Raw genomic sequence first — 18,564 nt, 5'->3', positions numbered from 1 at the left:
AGATTATAAATATTTTAGATTATTAAAGTGAGATTTATATTGGCTTTTACACCACGAAACCCAACAATAAACAATTCTTCTCCCCAGCTTTCTCCTCCCTCTCGATCAGCACTCTCTCTCTGACCCTCCCTGTGCCTTCTGAGCATGTGTGATGACCCCTGACCTCCTAAAACACGGTAAAAAAAATTGGCCAATAAAACCTCACATGCGCACAAGGCCATTGCTAGAGAAGCTTTTTTTTTTGGACTTCCGTTTTCGCCTAAAATTCACCGCCCATTCCACATCGCGGGCTAAGGCCGAGTGGAAAATCGCAAAAAAAAGGGGCCGTGTACCAGCGATCAGTAAGGCTGAGACATCCTACATCGCTGGAACAAGGCCCATTTTTTCTGGCAATGTCCCCCTAGTGGAAAGTCTAGCCCAAGATCTCCTCCACACAGACTAGAGTTGAGAGAGAGTGAATTCTGGGCAAACTATTTGGTGGACAATGCCTCCTAGTAACATTGGTATGCACTGACATTGGGTGACACCAATTCGCTCGGTTACCCACTGTATAAACATCTTATTCATTTGACCAGAAGTAAACTAAACAAAGTAGTATATATGTCCTCTATATCATTTTTAACAATGAAGAAAATCACACGAGGTAGGTAATCTTTCTTCTCCATTCAATATCTTCCATACAATCCTGGAGACTAAGGAGGAAGACGACTCTTGGGGGAAGGTAGCGATCCTTCCCACCAGGACTGATCTACCAAAATTATTATAATCTGTGAACAGTAGTGCTTGGTACATGTTAAGAGGTTATTACATTTGTTGGGTTTTTACATGCTATTGATGGACATGTTTCAGGCCACAAGACCACATAAAACACAATTGTTGCATCCAGCGATTTGATACAGTTCATATAAATTTCCAGAGTTCTATGGACATTCAGTGGAAATGACATTCTAAATCCAATTGGAAGTGACAGATGAAAATGGGAATCTACTTTAGGCAGCAAACAAAGGTGGTGTTCTAAGAACTGCTTGTCCAAACAGGGGTGATTGGCAACCAGTGCCCGGATCTCACTAATTAGCATGCTGAACCCAGAGTCACCAAAAGTGCAGACTTAAATGCATGTGATTTGAAAAGAGGGTATATTAACTTGTGTAGGACCAGACTCTGATTACAATTGGGTATGGGTAGTGACCTGTCACAATTTAATTGCCAGATGGCCGTCATAATTTGAGACATCAAGAGCTTTCCTATCAAGTCTGATGTTACCAAATTAGAGGGCAAGGTTACCTAGACAGGTCAGCAGAGCAGGCAGACAAATGAGAGATGTAGTTCAGTGCAGAGAAAAGTGAAATGGTATAGTTAAGATTTTTAGGAGCAATAGATACGAGAGCAGATACATAGATCTTTAAAGATGAGAGCACAGGTAGAAAAGATCATGAAAAGACCATGAAAAAGCAAATAGGGTTCTTGTATATAGAGAATTATCAATTATAAAAGTTGAATTTGTGCAAAAAAGAAAACTTGGCCGCACTTCCAGATGGTATTCACATCTGCACATTTTCCCAGGCTCTTAGGGGGAAAAAAAGTCTCAGTAATTTGCGATTAGATTGTGGCAAGTTGATGTACTTGCTTGCTGTATGACCACTGATTAATCAGTACAGTATTTGGCTTCTTTACGTACCTGTGCTTTCACAGCATTAGTTACAACTACTGCTGCATCTACAAGGTCTCGGGTCCTGGAGGAACAAACATCCAAACCAAAACGATCTGCATTCACGAAGGCATAAAAGGCACCTCCATATGCAACATCCACCACAATCTTCCCATGTCCTGGTACATCAACAGTAACATCTGAAAAAGACTAGTAAATTAGTACTGTATATTCTAGGTACACATCTATATAAGGGCCCTAAACTTATACAGGTTTCTGCCTGTCTATCGCTGTACTATCAAGAGACTTGTGGAACCCCTAGAGAAATACCGTAAATGACCATTTTCAATGCCTGAGGACATTTTGCTTTATTAAAGAAACTAATTGCCTGAGTTTGTGCTCGTGACTTGGATCCTCATCATTTAGCACCATATATAGAAATTTGGGCACAGGTTACCCACAATTGTCAACCATTTAAAATTAATGACTGGAAATTTGTGCACCAATCTTCAAGCCAGGAGATCAACCCAGCTACAATGGGGAGGGCCGACCAGTGTGCTAGGAGTAGAAATAGCTTAGAATAAGGTCATCATCATCATAGGTAGTCCCTCGAAATCGAGGAAGACTTGCTTCCACTCTAAAAGTGAGTTCTCAGGTGGCTGTATAGTCCAATATGGGAATTACAGTCTCTGTCACAGGTGGGACCTGAAGGAAAGGGTGGGTGGGAAGTCTGGTTTGCCGCATGCTCCTTCCGCTGTCTGTGCTTGATTTCTGCATGCTTTCGCCGACGAGACTCGAGGTGCTCAACGCCCTCCCGGATGCTCTTCCTCCATTTAGGGCAGTCTTGGGCCAGGGATTCCCAGATGCCGGTGAAGGTGTTGCACTTTATCAAGGAGGCTTTCAGGGTGTCCTTGAAATGTTTCCTCTGCCCTCCTAGGGCTCACTTGCCATGTAGGAGTTCAGAGTAGAGTGCTTGCTTTGGGAGTCTCATGTCAGGCATGTGGACGATGTGGACTGCCCAATGGAGCTGGTCGAGTGTGGTCAGTGCTTCGATGTTGAGGATGTTGGCCTGAGCGAGAACACTGATGGTGCATCTATCCTCCCAGTGGATTTGCAGGATCTTGTGGAGGTAGCGCTGGTGGTACTTCTCTAGCGCTTTGAGGTGCCTATTGTATATGGTCCACGTCTCTGTGCCATATAGGAGGGCAGGTATCACTACTGCCCTGTAGACCATAAGCTTGGTGCCAGATTTGAGGTCTTGGTCTTCAAACACTCTCTTTGAGAATGAGGTACTAACATAGTGAAGCTACAATACAGTTAACTGCACTCAACACTAAAAGCAACAGGCTACAGAAAGTACTAAATGGTCAAACAACAACCGGGGCGGAGAAAATCTAGGTAGCCCCACCACAGCCAGTTGGGAATGGTGGAGCACAATCAAACAAACGAACAGGAAGAAGAGGTGCCGTGAACATCCTATCCTTACCTGTGCAATAGACAAGGTTGAAATGTTTTCAGGTACCTTCAACAACTTGCATTTATATAGCTAGTAAATGTATAACAAAATGTCCCATGGAGCTTCACAGGACTGTTAAAAAACAAAACTTGACACTAAGCCACACAGGAAGCTATTAGGGCAGATGACCAAAAGCTTGATCAAAGGTAGGTTTTAAGGAGCGTCTTAAGAGAGGTAGAGCTGGAAAGGTTTAGGGAGGGAATTCCAGAGCTTAGGGCCTTTACTGCTGAAAGCACAGACACCAATGGTGGAGCGATTAAAATCGGGGATGCTCAAGAGGCCAGAATTTGAGGAGCGCAGATTATCTCGGATGGTTCCAAAGGATATTAGGCACAGATACAGGCTATTTGGCCCAATCAATCCATGCCGTCGTTTGTGCTCCACTCGAGCCTCCTCCTGTCTTTTCTCATCTAAATCTATAAGCATAATCTATTTCCTTCTGCCTCATATGCTTGTCTAGCTTCCCCTTAAAAGCATCTATGCTATTTGCTTCAACCACTTTCTGTAGTAGCGAATTCCACATTCTCACCACTCTGGGTAAAGAAGTTTTTTCTGAATTCCCTATTGGATTTGTGGGGCTAGAGGAGTGTAAAAATATGCAGGCTATGGCAACAGAAGATGGGAAGACCCGAGAGTAAGGTTAAGGTGCCTTGAATATAGAAATGAATTATCAAGTGAAACTGAAGTTTAGTCAATCCTTCCTTAGCATAGACAGTAACAATTATAAACTCATCATGGAAAATAAAGTTTAGAATAAACTAAGCATCAGGGCAGATGCATGTGTAATCAAAGAGATGGGACAGACTATAGAATAGTATAAACGAGGAGGGGAAATCCCACCTAGGCAGTGAGAACCTAAGAACCACTCTCGAGAGAAGCTGGTCCTTAAGCTGGGAGCTTAAAGCAGGACACGAGAGAAGCCGGACCTTAAGAAAAGGAGCTTAAAGCAGGACACCAGTGGCAGATATTGATCACCTCTGTTAACGGGTAATACGAGCGCAAGTGCTGAGGCTTATGTGCTATTTTATACATTGTTTGTACTTTAATTCTACTTTGGGAAATAAATTTTATTTGGCTTAAATGCAATGTTTGTCGACGACTCTTTCAATACTCGAAGTCCCACCAAATTGCTGCGACTGTACTGACTAAATACCCACCGAGTAAACTGTCTACAAACCTACAGTGAGTTTTGGGCAACACAGAGATTACAGAGATGGGGAGGGGCGAGGCAATGGAGGGATTTGAAAACAAGGATGAGAATTTTAATATCGAGCCGTTGCTTAACCGGGAGGTGCTCAAATCTACCACCAAGCTCAAGGTCAACAGGGCTGTAGTAATACCCGTCCTCCTGTATGGCTCAGAGGCATGGACCATGTAGACAACTCAAGTTGCTGGAGAAATACCATCAACGATGCCTCCGCAAGATCCTACAAATCCCCTGGGAGGACAAACGCACCAACATTAGCATTCTAGACCAGGCCAACATCCCCAGCATTGAAGCATTGACCACACTTGATCAGCTCTGCTGGGCAGGCCACATTGTCCGCATGCCAGACACGAGACTCCCAAAGCAAGCGTTCTACTCGGAACGCCTTCATGGCAAATGAGGCAAGGGTGGACAGAGGAAACTTTACAAGGCCACCCTCAAAGCCTCCCTGATAAAGTGCAGCATCCCCACCAACACCTGGGAGTCCCTGGTCAAAGACCGCCCCGAGTGGAGGAAGTGCATCCGGGATGGCGTTGAGCGCCTTGAGTCTCATCGTCGAGTGCATGCAGAAAACAAGCGCAGGCAGCGGAAGAAGTGCGTGGTAAACCTGTCCCACCCACCCCTTACCCTCAACGACTGTCTGTCCACCTGTGGCAGGGACTGTGGCTCTTGCATTGGACTGTTCAGCCACCTAAAGACTCATTCTAAGAGTGGAAGCAAGTCTTCCTCGATTCCGAGGGACTGCCTATAATGATGAATGTAGATCAGCGAGCACAGGGGTGAGGAATGAATGGGATTTAATGCGAGTTAGGACAAGGGCAGCAAAGTTTTGGATGACCTCAAGTTTATGGAAGTTAGAATGTGAGAGGCCAGCCAGGAGTGCACTGGAATAGTCAAGTCTTGAGGTAACAAAGGCATGGATGAGGGTTTGAACAGTAGATGAGCTGAGGCAGAGGTAGAGTTGGGCGATATTATGGAGTTAGAAATAGGCGGTCTTAGTAATGGCACGGATATGTGGTCGGCAATTCATTTCAGGGTCAAATGTGACACCAAGGTTGCAAACAATCTGGTTCAGTCTCAGACAGTTGCTAGGGAGAGGAATGGAGTCAGTGGCTACGGAACGAAGACAATGGCTTCAGTCTTCCCAATATTTAGTTGGAGGAAATTTCTGCTCATCCAGTACTGCATGTCAGTCAAGCAGTTTGACAATTTAGAGACAGTAGAGGGGTCAAGAAAGGTGGTGGTGAGGTAGGGCTGGGCGTCGGCGTACATGTGAAAACGGATGCTGTGTTTTTGGATGATGTCGCCGAGGGGCAGCACGTAGACGAGAAGTACAAAGGGGCCAAGGATAGATCCTTGAGGGACACCAGAGATGACAGCGCGGGAGCAACAGTTGAGTCTCTGGCTACGATTAGATAAATAAGAATTGATCTGGACAAGTGCAGTCCCACCCAGCTGGACAATGGTGGAGTGGCATTGGAGGAGGATGGAGTGGTCAACAGTGTCCAAGGTTGCAGACAGGTCGAGAAGGGATAGTAAAAGTGGCAAATGGGATGATCATAGATGTGAGTATCCGGCCATTGTGGCTCACTCTGTGACATTAAAAAGCAACTAATGAGCCTATGCAAAAGCTGTGGGCGCTGATAATATCCCCGTGCACCAGAACTAGCTCCACAGTTCGACCCGGCACTCCCACCTGCAGCGAAGACGAAGGCGGGCACACTGTGGAAACGGACGCGGCCGCTCTTGCCCTGGTTGTACTGCACGAAAGCCCGGACCAGGCCGCAGGGGCAGTGGATGTTGACCTGGGTCTCGGGAGAACTGGGCTCGGCGATCAGGCCGTAATCCAGGGCAAAGCGGCCGAGCGCCAGCACGGCATGGCCACACATGGTGCTGTAGCCCTGGTTGTGCATGAAGAGGGCGCCGAGGTGCACGTCGGGCCGCTCCGAGCCCACCAGCAGCACGCCGTACATGTCGGCATGGCCACGGGGCTCCAACAGCAGCCGCCGCCGCAGCCCGTCCAGCCGGTCGCGCACGTAGCGCCGTTTGCTGAGGATGTCGCCCGCCGGGACGGCAGGGAAGCCGCCGGTCACGATCCGCAGCGGCTCGCCACCCGTGTGCATGTCCAGCACTGACAGCACGGTGCCGTCACTCGGCGGTGCTCGCCGCAAATCCATCAGCCCTGGGGGTAACGGCGCGGGCCCGGGGGCAACGGCGCCGGCTTGGGGGGTCCCGGGGGTAACGGCGCCGGCTTGGGGGGTCCCGGGGGTAACGGCGCCGGCTTGGGGGGGGGCCCGGGGCAACGGCTTGGGGGGTCCCGGGGGCAACGGCGCCGGCTTGGGGGGTCCCGGGGGTAACGGAGCCGGCTTGGGGGGTCCCGGGGATAACGGAGCCGGCTTAGGGGGTCCCGGAGTGGGCTAGGAGGGTCCCGGAGCTGGCTCGGGGGTAACGGAGCGGGCCCGCGATCGGCTGACTTTCGAAGGTTCGCGGTGAAAGGGCAAAGGTCAACACCGCCATCACCGGAAGGGGCGGTGAGACTCACTCATTGTGTTCCGGTGAGAAGGCCGGGGTTTGCAGGGGGTGAGGAGCCTGGGGTTTGCCAAGCCGGAGTGTGTGAGGAGCTGCGGCCGCTGGATCTCACTATGGGTAAGGCGGCCTGTCGGTCCTTCACCAGCTGCTTGTTGTCGTGCGGCAGGCGCGATTACCCGGAGATGTGCATCATGTGCCGGCCGCCTGTCACCTGCTTCTGTCCTGACCAGGAAGGCGGGTTATGGAGAAAGGACAAATAAGCCAATGTCTAAAATGCAGGGGTTGGATGGGGAAATGCCCTTAAATTGTATTCGTTTCTAAAATAATCCATAAGGAGACAATGGGTTTCCCCAGTTTCACCATCCTAAAACCAAACAAAAGTGCCCCCCCCCCTTTTAAAGGGGCTCAACTAACTTAACCACAAACCAAAGGGAACTTATAAGACTTAAATAATAATTGAAAGCCAGCACGGATTTGTTAAAGGCAAAATGTGTTTAACTTGATCGAGTTTTTGATGAGAGGGTTGATGAGGGCAATGCAGTTGATGTGGTGGACATGGATTTCCAAAAGGTGTTTGACAAGGTGCCACATAATAGGCTTGCCAGCAAAGTTGAAGCCCATGGAATAAAAGGGATAGTGGCAGCATAGATACAAATTTGGCTAATAACAGGAAATAGTAGTGGTGAATGGTTGTTTTTCAGTCTGGACGAAGGTGTGTTCCCCTGGGGTCGGTTCTAGGACCACTGCTTTTCTTGATGTATATTAATGATTTGGATGTGGTGTACAGGGCATAATTTCAAAATTTGCAGATGACACAAAACTTGGAAGTATAGTGAACAGCAAGGAGGCTAGTGATAGACTTCAAGAGGACATAGACAGGCTGGTGAAATAGGCAGACACGTGGCAGATGAAATTTAACACAGAAAAATGCGAAGTGATACATTTTGGTAGAAAGAATAAGGAGAGGAAATATAAGCTAAAGGGTACAATCCTAAAGTCGGTGCATGAACAGAGAGAGACCTAGGAGTATATGTGCACAAATTGTTGAAGGTGGCAGGGCAAGTTGAGAAAGCAATTAAAAAAAAAAAGCTTACAGGATCCTGGGCTTCACAAATAGAGGTATAGAGTACAGAAACGTGGCAATTATGATGAACCTGTATATAACACTGGTTTGGCCTCAACTGGAGTATTGTATCCAATTCTGGGCACTGTATTTTAGGAAGGATGTGAAGGTCTTGGAGAGGATGCAGAAAAGATTTATGAGAATGATTCCAAGGATGAGGGACTTCAGTTAGGTGGCTAGACTGGAGAAGCTGGGGTTGTTCTCCTTAGAGCGGAGAAGATTGAGAGGAGATTTGATAGAGGTGTTCAAATTCATGAAGGGTCTGAACAGATAGAGAGAAACTGTTCCCATTGGCAGAAGGGTCGAGAACCAGAGGACACAGATTTAAGGTGATTGCAAAAGAACCAAAGGTGACATAAGAAAAACCTTTTTATGCAGCAAGTTGTTAGGATCTGGAATGCATTGCCTGAAAGGATTTTGGAGGCAGACTTAATCATGGCTTTCAAAAGGGAGTGGGATAAGTATCTGAAAGAAAAAATATTGCAGGGTCATGGAGAAAGGGTGAGGGAGTGGGACTAGCTGAAGTGCTCTTGCTAAGAACCAGCATGGACTCGATGGGCCTTCCGTGCTGTAATTCTATGATTTGGCCAGGGTAGGCTTGAAGAGGAGTTCATAGTGAATTCGGGATAGTTTCCTTGAACAGTACGTTGCGGAACCAGCCAGGGAGCAGGCTATCTTAGATCTGGTACTGTGTAATGAGGCAGGATTAATAAATGATCTCGTAGTAAAAGATCCTCTAGCGTTGAGTGACCATAATATGGTTGAATTTCAAATTCAGTTGGAGGGTGAGAAAGTTGGTTCTCAAACGAAGGTCCTAAGCTTAAATAAAGGAGACGACAAAGGTATGAGGGTAGAGTTGGCTAAAGTGGACTGGGAAAATAGACTAAAGAATGGGATAGTTGATGAGCAGTGGCAGACATTTAAGGAGATATTTCATAACTTGCAACAAAAATATATCCCAATGAGAAGGAAAAACTGTAAGATAAGGGAAACTAAGGAAATAAGGGAAGGTATCAAATTGAAAACAAAGGCATACAATGTGGCCAAGACTAGTGGGAGGCCAGAGGTTTGGGAAATTTTAAAAAGCCAGCAGAGAACGACTAAAAAAATGAATGAACGGGAAGATAGATTATGAAAGTAAAGTAGCACGAAATATAAAAACAGAGAGTAAGAGTTTCTACAGGTACGTAAAAAGGAAAAGAGTGGCTAAAGTAAATGTTGGTCCCCTGGAGGATGAGACTGGGGAATTAATAATGGAGAACAGGGAAATGGCAGAGACGTTGAACAAATATTTTGTATTGGTCTTCACGGTAGAAGACACTAAAAACATCCCAATAGTGGATAATCAAGGGACTTTAGGTAGGGAGGAACGTAATACAATCACTATCACTAATGAAGTAGTACTAGGTAAAATAATGGGACCAAAGGCGGACAAGCCCCCTGGCTTATATCCTAGGGTCTTAAGAGAAGTGGCTGCAGAGATAGTGGATGCATTGGTTGTAATCTACCAAAATTCCCTGGATTCTGGGATGGTCCCAGCAGATTGGAAAACTGCAAATGTAACGCCCTATTTAAAAAAGGAGGCAGACAGAAAGCAGGAAACTATAGACTAGTTAGCCTAACATCTGTCATTTGGAAAAGCATGATTCAATCAAGCAGAGTCAGCATGGTTTTATGAAGGGGAAATCATGTTTGACAAATTTGCTGGAGTTCTTTGAGGATATAACGAGCAGGGTGGATAAGGGGATGTGGTGTATTTGGATTTCCAGAAGGCATTCGATAAGGTGCCACAGAAGAGGTTACTGCACAAGATAAAAGCTCATGGGGTTGGGGGTAATATATTAGCATGGATAAAGGATTGGTTAACTAACAGAAAACAGAGGGTTGGGATAAATGGGTCATTTCCGGTTGGCAAACAGTAACTAGTCGGGTGCCACAGGGATCAGTGCTGGGGCCTCAACTATTTACAATCTATATTAATGACTTGGAAGAAGGGACTGAGTGTAATGTAGCCAAGTTTGCTGATGTGAGGAGGACACAAGAAATCTGCAAAGGGATATAGATAGGCTAAGTGAGTGGGCAAAAATTTGGCAGCTGGAGTATAATGTGGGAAAATGTGAGGTTATCCATTTTGGCAGAAATAATAGAAAAGCAAATTATAATTTTAAATGGAGAAAAATTGCAAAGTGCTGCAAAACAGAGAGACCTGGGGGTCCTTGTGCATGAAACACAAAGTTAGTATGCAGGTATAGCACGTAATCAGGAAGGCAAATGGAATGTTGGCCTTTATTGTAAGGGGGATAGAGTATAAAATCAGAGAAGTCCTGCTACAGCTGTACAGGGTATTGGTGAGGCCACACCTAGATACTGCGTACAGTTTTGTTCTCCGTATTTAAGGAAGGATATAGTTGCATTGGAGGCAATTCAGAGAAGGTTCACTGGGTTGATTCTGGAGATGAGGTGGTTGACTTATGAGGATAGGTTGGGCCTATACACATTGGAGTTCAGAAGAATGAGAGGTGATCTTATCGAAGCATATAAGATAATGAGGGGACTCGACAAGTGTATGCAGAGAGGATATTTCCACTCATAGGGGAAACTAAAACTAGGGGACATAGTCTTAGAATAAGGGGCTGCCATTTAAAACTGAGATGAGGAGAAATTTATTCTGAGGGTTGTAAATCTATGGAATTCTCTGCCCCAGAGAGCTATGGCGGCTGGGTCATTGAATATATTTAAGGCGGAGATAGACAGATTTTTGAGCGATAAGGGAGTAAAGGGTTATGGGGAGCAGGCGGAGAAGTTGAGCTGCGTCCATAATCAGATCAGCCATGATCTTATTGAATGGGGGAGCAGGCTCGAGGGACCAAATGGCCTACTCCTGCTCCTATTTCTTATGTTCTATGTATTACTATTCTCCATTATGCATGCAAATCCCTCCAGTGCCCACAGGCCGTGGAAAGCCTCAAGCATACCCTTACAGCAAGTGATCAGGAAGGCCAATGGTATCTTGGCCTTTATTGCAAAGGGGATGGAGTATAAAAGCAGGGAAGTCTTACTACAGCTACATAAGGTATTGGTGCGCAGTTTTGGTTTCCATATTTACGAAAGGATATACTTGCTTTGGAGGCAATTCAGAGAAGGTTCACTAGGTTGATTCTGGGGATGAGGGGGTTGACTTATGAGGAAAGGTTGAGTAGGTTGGGCCCCTACTCATTGGAATTTAGAAGAATGAGAGGTGATCTTGTCGAAACGTATAAGATTATGAGGGGGCTTGACAAGGTGGATGCAGAGAGGATGTTTCCACTGATGGAGACTAGAACTAGAGGGCATGATCTTAGAATAAGGGGCTGCCCATTTAAAACAGAGTTGAGGAGAAATTTCTTCTGAGGGTTATAAATCTGTGGAATTCGCTGCCTCAGAGAGCTGTGGAAGCTGGGACATTGAATAAATTTAAGACAGAAATAGACAGTTTCTTAATCGATAAGGGGATAAGGGGAGCGGGCGGACGGGGAAGTGGAGCTGAGTCCATGATCAGATCAGCCATGATCTTATTGAATGGCGGAGCAGGCTCGAGAGGCCGTATGACCTACTCCTGTTCCTATTTCTTATGTTCTTGTGTTCATCTGTATTTAGAACAATGTAAATTGAAAAAACTTGTATTTTTAAAAGCTTGAAAGCTATTTGGTAGCTGATCTGGAAATTGAGCTATTCCTGTCTCATTGGGAGTCACAGACACCGCAGCAAATCTATCCCGTCACTCCGCTTGCATTACAGTTTATTGGAAGCTGGTCAGAATTATAGCAGTTTGGGAGTGTACAGCTCACTCATATACAATAATGGAAGCCCTCGTAGAAAAAACTGGACTAATTTTTTATTTAAGTGCATTTGTATTTGACATTATTTTTGCTAGAATTTGAGTACGAATGATTCTGTGATCATTGATACCAATTGAAAATAATTACATTTATACAGTGCTTTTTCATGCATCTCAGAAGTGCCCGAAAACACTTTGCGCACAAAGAATTACTTTGTATAGTGACTTGTTTTGTAGGGAAACAAAACAGTTTACTATGTTAACGGCACTATATAAATGCAAGTTGTTGTAGTAAATGCATTACCCATTTTACAGCCATCAAGGTTCCAGATACAAGAGAGATGAATGACCAGTTAATCTGAGAAAAGTAAAATTCACACATATAATATTGATCTGTGTTAAGACACATTCTTGGAGCAATGCAGATGAGATTTACTCTGTCCATAATTTGCACTATGCTGCCCTTGGATTGATTAATACTAATGCCACTTGATAAAAATGCTAGACCTGAGAACTTGTATTACTTATCTGATCACTCCAAAAAATATCAACGTGAAAATAAAATGCAGCTAGTTGGAGATAGCCTGAGATTTTAAAACCGCCTATTTCCATCTCCGTAACATCGCCCATCTCTGCCCGTGCCTCAGCTCATCTGCAGCTGAAACCCTCATCCATGCCTTTGTTACCTCTGGACTTGACTACTCCGATGCACTACTGGCTGGCCTTCCACATTCTACCTTACGTAACCCTTGAGGTCATCCAAAACTCGACTGCCTGTGTCCTAGCTCACACCAAATTCCATTCAACCATCACCCCTGTGCTCACTGACCTACATTGGCTCCCGATTAAGCAACACCTCAATTTCAAAATTCTGATTATTGTTTACAAATTCCTCCATGTCTGCGCCCCTCCCTATCTCTCTAATCTCCTTCAGCCTCACAACCCCCTGAGATATCTGTGCTCCTCAAATTCTGCCCTCTTCTATCATCCCTGATTATAATTGCTTAACCATCAGTGGCCGTGCCTTCAGCTGCCTCGCCCTAAGCTCTGGAACTCGCTTCCTAAACTTCTCCGCCTCTCCACCTCGCTTTCCTCCTTTAAGACCCTCCTTAAAACCTACCTCTTTTCTTGTGTGGCTCGGTGTCAAATTTCTGTCTTAAAACACTCCTGTGAAGCGCCATGGGACGTTTTACTATGCTAAAGGTGCTATATAAATACAAGTTGCTGTTGTTTAATTCCATCTGCAATGACATTATGGAGTTCTGCCCAGTGACCTAACTAGGTTACAGTGGTTATGGGATTGTTCTCCTTTTGTAAAGACAACAGAGCAGACTGCCTTTATATAACATTGACCATTAATGCATCACCGTGTGTTCCGGGGTGTTGTCTTGTGAGTATGTTTATTTGAATTGTTTAACTTAATAAACATGCAAGTGTTTAACACCTGGGTCTAGAACTCTCATTCCTGGTACATAGACAAGGATTGCAGCCTCTGTCTATTTTTACATGGATTGGTACTTCCACAACATTCCTGCTGTTGCCCTTCTCAGTGGGAGAGGTTGCAGGGTTGAGAAACGTTGTTGAGTAACTTTGGTGAGTTGCTGTAGTGCATTCTGTAGATTTTAGATACTGTATGCACAATGTATTGGTGATGGAGGGAGTGGATATTACGTCCAGTGGCAGAAGTGCTAATCAAGAAAACTGCTGTGTCCTAGATGATGTTGAACTTCTTGAGTGTTGTTCTCGATTCCATTGTGATTTGTCACACTGCTTGTCCGATATCCAGTATTGGATGAGCAGAAATTGCTTCCATTTAAACATTGGGAAGACCAAAGCCATTGACTTCGGTACCTGCCATGAACTGCGTTCCCTAGCCACCGACCCCATCCATCCCTGGCCACTGTCTGAGGCTGAACCAGACTGTTCACAACCTTAGCGTCCTATTTTACCCTCAGTTAGTTGATCTACCAACCCAATATCCTCACAATCACCAAGACCACTTATGCCTCCATAACATCGCCTGTCCCTGCCCCTGGCATCAGCACATCTGCTGCTGAAACCCTCATTCATGCCTTTGTTGCCGCTAGACTCGACTATTCCAATGCTCTCCCGGCTGCCCTCCCACCTTGCTCTCTCTGTAAACTTGAGCATATCTAAAACTATGCTGCCCGTATCCTAACATAAATTCGATGATGAGGTCCAACACCGCCTCCAATGTGCCAGCGCAGCCTTCGTTCGCCTGAGGAAGAGAATGTTTGAAGACCAGGACCTCAAATCTGGCACCAAGCTTATGGTCTACAGGGCAGTAGTGATATCTGCCCTCCTGTGTGGCTCAGAGACATGGACACCTCAGAACGCTGGAGAAGTACCACCAGCGCTGCCTCTGCAAGATCCTGCAAATCCACTGGGAGAATAGATGCACCAACATCCGTGTCTTTGCCCAGACCAACATCCCCAGCATCAAAGCGCTGACCACACTCGACCAGCTCCGTTGGGTGGGCCACATCGTCCGCATGCCCGACACGAGACTCCCTAAGCAAGTGCTCTACTCGGAACTCCTACACGGCAAGCGAGCCCCAGCTGGACAGAGGGAACGTTTCAAGGACACCCTCAAAGCCTCCTTGATAAAGTGTAACATCCCCACCGGCACCTGGGAATCCCTGGCCCAAGACCGTCCAAAGTGGAGGAAGAGCATCCGGGAGGACGCTGAGCACCTCTCAACTCGTCGCCGAGAGCATGCAGGAAACAAGCGCAGACAGCGGAAGGAGCGTGCGGCAAACCAGGCTCCCCACCCACCCTTTCCTTCAACCACTGTCTGTCCCACCTGTGACAGAGACTGTAATTCCCGCATTGGACTGTACAGTCACCTGAGAACTCACTTTCTCGATTTCGAGGGACTGCCTGTGATGATGATCCTAACATGCACCAAGTCCTGTTCACACACCATCCCAGTGCTCGCTGACCTACACTGGCTTAGGCAATGCCTCTATATTTTAAAATTCTCATCCTTGTTTTCAAATCCCTCCATGGTCTCACTCCTCCCTATCTCAGTAATCTCCTCCAGCCTGACAATCTTCCACAATCTCTGCGCTCTTCCAATTCTGGCCTCTTGCGTTGATTTTCTTCGTCTTCAGCTCTGGAATTCTCTCTCTAAACCTCTCCACTTCTCTCTCCTCCTTTAAGATGCTACCTAACACTTGCCTCTTAGAGCAAGTTTTGGTCACCTATCCTAATACTGCATGTGGCTCGCTTTCAAATTCTGTTTGATAATGCTGCTGTGAAGCACCTTGGGCCATTTTCCTATGTTAAAGACACTATATATAAATGCAAGCTCTTCCAGGTGTCCCCATCCGAGCGAGTGGTGAGCATTCTATCACACTCCTGACTTAAGCCTTGAAGATGGTGGAGACACTTTGAGGGGTCTGGAAGTGAGCTCCTCATCACAGAATACCCATCCTGTGCTCTGCTCTTGTAGTTATGTGTTAATATTGCTGGTCCAGTTCAGCTTCTGATCTGTGGTGATCCCCAGGATGTTGATGGGGCACTCGACAATGGTGGAGCTGTTGAGGGTCATGGGGAGGTGGTTGGGCTTCTTTGAGATGGCTATTGCCTGGCATCTATGTGGTGCAAATGTTATCTGCCTCTTGTCAACCCAAGCAAGAGGTCCTGCAGTAGACTGGAATTGCGATGCTTCATTATCATAGGAGCTGTGAATGGAATTGAATACTGTGGCATCATCAGCAAACAGCCTCACTCCTGACCTTATGACAGAGGGAAGGACTTTGTTGAAGTTGCTGAAGATGTTTGCGCCATGAACACTTCCCTGAGAAACTCTTTCAGTGATTGATGTCCTGGGACGGTGATGAGAGGCCTCTTGACAATCAGACCATCTTCCTTTCTATCAGATGTGACTCCAACCACTGGAGGTTTTTCCCTTTGACGACCATTGATTGCAGTTTTGTTCAGGCTCTATGATGCCATACTCAGTCAAATGTTGCTTTGATATCCAGTTCCTTTTAAAATAATTATGTATATAATAATGGTTTATAATAATTATGCATAAAATAAAATTTTACAATCATTTATATGCTGTGAATTAAAATGAATAGTGATTTAATCTGAATTAATTTAACAGTTGATGCAATCTGTTAATTTTATTTAATTTCAGATGTTGCTTTAATGTGCCCTGGATTATACTGTGGAAAGCAAATAACAGAAAGTCTAAATGATAGTCAGCTGCAGTATGGAGGCTGTGGGGTGAGCTTTTTATGCATTTTCACATTTCTTGCATTGAGTAAACTTGACAATACTTTATGGATTACTGGGCAGGATTAGTGTTTAAAGGTCATTGGCCTACATTTAGTAATTAGGTAATTGAATGATAGCTATTACCCAAGCAATAAATATTTTACCTTCCTTATATAATATATATATTCATTATTATATAACTAAGTTTTTAATTTGTCAATGATTATGTTTAGTACATTGATCATACAGTCATAGATCTACATTTTATTATAAGTGTACGTTTTCTACCTACTAATTTGCTGCTGTTTACTGCTGCTAGGACTCTGGCATACAATGTTTTTTTTTTAATGGCCTACTTCTACCATTTGCTTTCACAGTATACGTGCACGTTGGATTTTTCAAAGTATCGAGCTAATGACCAAATAAGCATTATACATCTTGGGCCACCCCGACTTGTGAGAGGACACCACCGCAGGTCGGGAGTATAAGAGCTGGCGTGCCAGGCCCCTGTAACATCATGGGCCACCCCGACCTGTGAGAGGACACCACTGCAGGTCGGGAGTATAAGAGCTGGAGCATGCCACTGAAGCTTCCAGCGCGAGCCGACACAAATGTGCGACTGCTTTGAGGTGGGCGACTGAGTGACGTCATCAGGACCCAGTTCGCCGTTTGGAGCGTCGGCAGAAGTATTGGCGGGACTCTGGTACAGCAGAGGAGTGGGAAGGTCGTGGCGGAGGTGCGGCGAGGGATCGTGGCGGAGGTGCGGCGAGGGATCGTGGCGGAGGTGCGGCGAATAAGGGTAGGGGACCCAGAAGAGCCGAGGGCCCAAGGGCAGCATGGGCCAGTCCACACTGCGATATGTGTGTGCACTAGGTCCATGCAGCAGAGCAGGTCTCCAGTCGTCCTGGTTAACCCTTGCCACTGGATAAAGGTCTAGCTCTGTCAAGACCGTGTGGTGGCTGATGTGCAACGGTCACCACACATTAAGAAAAATCCACGCACAGGCATCTTCCACCTTTCAATTGGAGTTCAGGACTGGAACATCGGGTCCTTCATTGAAACATCTGTGAATTCATGTGGAAGCAAGTCATCCTCGTTCGAGGGACTGCCTATGATGATGATGATTGATCAGTGGTTAAGTTGTGTTATCTGTATATAGAATTCATTATGCAGTAGTGCAGCCAGAAAGCTGCTGTTTTGATGGTCTGTTTTTAATTAAATATATTAAGACTTACTAATTTATGACCCTATTCATATGTATTCAAAGGAGTGTATTTGCAGTAGGCTCTTAGACTTCTATGATTTGCATAAGAAGTAATTCATCCTGGAATTTGAAATTGAATGAGGTGGCGGTGCTAAATAACCTGTCATTGATTGGCTTCTAGATTCAAACTACAAGCATTCAAGGTTATGTCAGCCTGTGATTATAGGTTGAATTGAAAGGATTTGTGGTTGGAATCCAGAAACGAGTCTATGGCAGGTTGTTTCGTGACTTCACTATCATCCCTGCTCTAATTTCCCTAGGTTGAATTTTTTCTTATTCAGATCGTGGGAGTTTGTTTTAATGGCAAGTTAATGCATATGTTGTAAATGTATATATTAAACATGTATCAGTGTGGCAACCTAAACATTTATTTAGAACATAGTAATGAAATAAAAAGATTTTTCATTTATTTAAAAAAATCCTCTGCAGGTGTGCCCAAGAGGGGAAAGAACAGATGCCCAGAAGATCTGTCGTAAATGTGAGGAATCACCGGAGTTATATGACTGGCTGTATCTTGGTTTTATGGCAATGCTACCTTTGGTTTTGCATTGGTTCTTTATTGAATGGTATTCAGGCAAAAAGAGGTTAGTGTTATTTGAGAACCATCAACATAAATGGTGGTGTTACTCCTATAGTCTTTCTAGACGTGTAGGTATCACAGGTTAAATATTAGACTTTTATCTCTGGGACATGGATTTAAATCCAGCAGAGACTGAGGGAGTGAAATTTGTTTTTGTCTGCTGCAAGGGGACAACATGAAATGAGAGTGTGCAATCTTAATTCAGTTTCTCTTGGGCATAACTGAACATTGTAATTATTTTTTTCTCTAAATTACACTTGAAATTGTTGCTGCAGTCTTAATGTTCTGCTTTACAAATACATCTGTTAAAATATAATTTTAAGTGTGTTTTCTTTAGTTTGATGAACTTCAGATATGCTAGGAATTGCATTTGGTAAGTCAGATGATGTACTGTTTATATTGACAGGAGCATTATATCACATAATTCATAATGTAGAATTATGCTGCTAAAATGGAGTTGTGTTTAACTAGCCTGTCCTTTTTAGGATCACTTAAAATCGTCTAATTGCTGTAAACAAATACATCCTGAAATTTGCGGAAGCAGATGCTGTAAATTCACACTTCCAGGTCTGTGAATTAGAATGACTTGCTGTTTCTATTTAGTAAATATAATAGAAACAGTTATTCGAGCA

The 18,564-nt window shown here is 45.0% G+C and overlaps 2 protein-coding genes across 3 annotated transcripts in view; one reads left to right on the top strand and one right to left on the bottom strand.

Annotated features, from left to right (window-relative positions):
• The window catches only part of LOC139263289 (trans-L-3-hydroxyproline dehydratase), a 17,371-nt gene extending 10,382 nt beyond the window's left edge, over positions 1-6,989 (bottom strand). Inside the window, exons 1-2 of one of the 2 annotated variants that reach the window (XM_070879132.1) lie at positions 6,914-6,989; positions 1,679-1,848 (exon numbers count right to left, since the gene is read on the bottom strand). In XM_070879132.1, the coding sequence (XP_070735233.1) occupies positions 1,679-1,848; positions 6,914-6,917 (174 nt within the window). In that variant the 5' untranslated portion in view covers positions 6,918-6,989. Of the gene's footprint in view, positions 1-1,678; positions 1,849-6,067; positions 6,882-6,913 lie in introns of those variants that run through there. The other variant, XM_070879131.1, reaches the window with a different exon arrangement.
• jkamp (jnk1/mapk8 associated membrane protein) overlaps positions 6,873-18,564 on the top strand; it is a 26,047-nt gene continuing 14,355 nt past the window's right edge. Inside the window, exons 1-3 of the mRNA XM_070879133.1 lie at positions 6,873-7,017; positions 16,009-16,097; positions 17,782-17,936. Coding sequence (XP_070735234.1) covers positions 7,014-7,017; positions 16,009-16,097; positions 17,782-17,936 — 248 coding nt within the window. The 5' untranslated portion in view covers positions 6,873-7,013. The remainder of the gene's footprint in view (positions 7,018-16,008; positions 16,098-17,781; positions 17,937-18,564) is intronic.

Source organism: Pristiophorus japonicus, chromosome 4 (genome assembly GCF_044704955.1).
Source record: "Pristiophorus japonicus isolate sPriJap1 chromosome 4, sPriJap1.hap1, whole genome shotgun sequence".
Lineage (NCBI taxonomy): Eukaryota > Metazoa > Chordata > Chondrichthyes > Pristiophoridae > Pristiophorus > Pristiophorus japonicus.
Note: the sequence above shows the minus strand (reverse complement) of the source record. Positions and strands in the feature narration are given on the sequence as shown.